Below are 3393 nucleotides of genomic sequence, written 5' to 3' on the forward strand. Positions count from 1 at the left end.
CCCCACAATTCCCACTGATCCCACTCCCAGCCCCACAATTCCCCTGAATCCAGTCCCAGCTCCCCCTGAACACCTTCTGCTTTCCACAATTCCTCTTAAACTCCTTCCCAGTTCCCCCGAGTTCCCCCTGAATCCCCTCCCAGTGTCCCCAGTTTCCCCCGAGCCCTTTCCCAGTGTCCCCAGTGTCCCCAGTGTCCCCAGTGTCGGTTCCCGGGCACAGCTGGCTCGGGCCGGGCCCCGCCCGGTTCCGTTCCCGGTGCCGTTCCCGGTTCCGCCGGGGAGCGGCTCCAAGGGGGAGGCTCCGGCCGGGTCCCCGCTCCACGAGCGGCTCCTGCAGCTCCAGAACGCGCTGGCCGCCGGCGAGATGGACCGGAGGCTGCTCCAGGTGGGATCGGAACCCTCCCCAGTGCCCCCAGTTCCTTCTGAAACCCCTCCCAGTCCTCCCACTTCCCCCTAAACCCCCTCCCACTTTCCCCCAACCCTTTCCCAGTTGCCCCTGTTCCCTCCGAACCCCTCCCAGTGTCCCCAGTTTCCGCTGGAACTCTTCCCTCTTCCCCCGAACCTCTCCCAGTTCCCCTGAACCCCTTTCCCAGTACCCCCAGTACCCCCAAACCCCTCGCAGCTACCCCTGAACCCACTCCCAGCCTCCCCAGTTCCCCTGAATCCTGTCCCAGTTCTCCCCGGACCCCTTCCCAGTCCCCCTGAGCCCCCTGACAGTCCCGGGGGTGTCCCGATGTGTCCCGGGGATGTCCCGGTGTGTCCCGGGGCTGTCCCGGGGCTGTCCCGGTGTGTCCCGGGTGTGTCCCGATGTGTCCCGGTGTGTCCCGGGGATGTCCCGGGGGTGTCCCGGAGCTGTCCCGGGGCTCACGGGGCTGTCCCGTTGTCCCCCCGCTGTCCCAGGAGGGGCTGGAGGAGGCGCGGCGGGCGCTGGCGGAGGCGCGGCGGGAGAAGGGAATGCTCCGGGAGCAGCTCCGGGAACAGCGGGAGCTGGGAATGCTGCGGGAACCGGGAATGCCGCGGGAACCGGGAATGCCGAAGGAACTGGGAATGCCGCGGGAACCGGGAATGCCGAAGGAACAGGGAATGCCGCGGGAGCAGCTCCGGGAGCCGGGAATGCTGCGGGAACCGGGAATGCCGCAGGAACAGGGAATGCCACCGGAGCCCTCCCAGGACCCACAGGACGAGGTGAAGGTCAGGGGGGGCCGCACCCCAAATTCGCTGACCTTTGACCCCAGACAGGACCCTGGGGATGCCCGGCACTGTAGGTTAATGAATTAACTAATTATCATATCTTTATCATCATGTCTAATTATCTGTTACTCTATTATGCAATGGGTACATTGTCAATACACACACACACACACACACATATATATATATATATGTATATATTGAAATGGCTCTGTTTTAGCCACATCCATGGGGGTTTATCCGCGGTTTTAGATCTGTAACACGTTATTTAACCCAGGTCTGTGTTTAAATCTGTATTTAACATTATTTAACGCAGGTTTGTGTGTCCGGGCAGGAGCGGGAGCCCCCTGGCCAGGCTGGATCCCCGCAAATCCCCGCGGGCTCGGCCGAGCGGGAGCTGGAGGAGGCTCGGAAGCGCATCCAGGTGCTGCGGGTGGGTCCCTGCATGGGCTGGTCCCGATCCGCGGGCTGGGGATGGGGCTGGTCCCGATCCATGGGATGGGAATGGGGCTGGTCCCGATCCACGGGGCTGGGGCTGCTCCTTCGGGAGCTCATCCTGATGGGAAGGATCCCAGTGGGATTCCTGATGGGAATGGTCCCGGTGCCGGGTCCATCCCAGCGGCACGGGCAGGTCTGGGCTGTCCGGAGCAGGCAGTGTCCCCTCCCGTCCCCTCCAGGCGCAGCTCTCGGTGCTGGAGCTCCGGGCCCGGCCGCTCCCCGGGGCGCCCGCGGAGCTGCGGCGGGAGCTGGAGCGGATCCGGCTCGGCCGCGGGGACCTGGAGGAGCAGGTGAGGGGACACGGCCGGGGGGACACGGGGACAGGGCTGGGGACACGGGGACAGCCGGGGGGACACGGGGACAGCCTGGGGAGACACGGGGACAGCCTGGGGAGACACGGGGACAGCCTGGGGACACGGCCGGGGGGACACGGGGACAGCCGGGGGGACACGGGGACAGCCTGGGGACACGGGGACAGCCTGGGGACACAGGGACAGCCGGGGGGACACGGGGACAGCCTGGGGACACGGGGACAGCCTGGGGAGACACAGGGACAGCCTGGGGAGACACGGGGACAGCCTGGGGACACGGCCGGGGGGACACGGGGACAGCCCGGGGGGACACGGGGACAGGGCTGGGGACACGGGGACAGGGACAGGTCGGGTCACGGGGACACGGCCCGACCCCACAAGGTCCCCTCTCCTCCTCCCCGCAGATCGCGCTGCTCAAGGAGCAGGAGCTGCAGCGCCATCCCAACGGAATTTAGGGAATTCCACCCAATTGGGATTTAGGGAATTCCATCCGCTCAGGGCTGAGCCAGCCCCATCCCGGCCCGTTCTGTCTCCTCATTCCCTTCCCTCCGGGAAAAAGCCGCACTTTTCCCACCAGCCGACAAAATTTGTCTGTTTTTTAAACAATTTTGGACCTCATGGATGGTTCACCCCATTTTCCTGCTGCAGTTTTAAAGGAGGAAAAGAAAAAAAATGGAAAATACTCCCTTTTTTTAGCCCCAGAAGACCAAACTGATTTATTCCACCCCATCTTAATTCCCCCTTTTTCTAACAAAAACCTCCCCGGATTTGTGCTTTTGAAGGATTTTTTTAGGAACTGTTTTTTTATGTGGGATTTTTGGGGATTTTTACTGGTGCTCCGAGGTTGGGAAAGCCACGGGAAGGGGGTGGTGGCTCTGATCCCCCTCAGTCCCGGTGGGAATAAACGTGGAAAATCCAAATTGGGAGCTCTGAGGGATCTGTTTTTTGGGGAAGGGGGCATTTTGGGAATGCCAGATTTGGGCTGGGTTGAATTAGGTCCCTAAATAATAATGAATAATAAGAATAATATTAATAATAAACAGAAATAAGCAAAGAGCTGCAGGAAATCCCCACGCCCTACACCCAAACCCATCCCACCTCTATAGGGGACCCCAAAAACTGCGAGATCCCACCTAAAATCCTTTTTATAGGCTTGGGCAGCACCCCAAACCCACCCCAAACCCCCCTAAAATCCACGCCAAACCCACCCCGGTGGTCTCTTTGTCACCCCAAAATCCCAAATTTTCCCCCAAAAATCCCCAAATTTCAGCCCCAAAATCCCCTGGGATTTCATCCCAAAATCCCCAAATTTCACCCCAAAATCCGTCCTGAGAGTCCCGAGGTTCTGGAACCAGTCCAAGGGTTCTGGAATGTTCTGCTGGACCCCGCCCGG

At 61.1% G+C, this 3393-nt stretch overlaps 1 protein-coding gene across 1 annotated transcript in view; it reads left to right on the forward strand.

Moving 5' to 3' along the window:
• LOC107213504 (rootletin-like) overlaps window positions 1-2926 on the forward strand; it is a 9173-nt gene extending 6247 nt beyond the window's left edge. Inside the window, exons 6-10 of the mRNA XM_015648000.1 lie at window positions 221-385; window positions 901-1191; window positions 1526-1624; window positions 1869-1979; window positions 2405-2926. Of these exons, the coding sequence (XP_015503486.1) occupies window positions 221-385; window positions 901-1191; window positions 1526-1624; window positions 1869-1979; window positions 2405-2455 (717 nt within the window). The 3' untranslated portion in view covers window positions 2456-2926. The remainder of the gene's footprint in view (window positions 1-220; window positions 386-900; window positions 1192-1525; window positions 1625-1868; window positions 1980-2404) is intronic.
• Window positions 2927-3393: the final 467 nt, after the last annotated feature.

The sequence above is a fragment of the Parus major genome, chromosome 21 (assembly GCF_001522545.3).
Source record: "Parus major isolate Abel chromosome 21, Parus_major1.1, whole genome shotgun sequence".
In the NCBI taxonomy this organism is placed as follows: Eukaryota; Metazoa; Chordata; class Aves; order Passeriformes; family Paridae; genus Parus; species Parus major.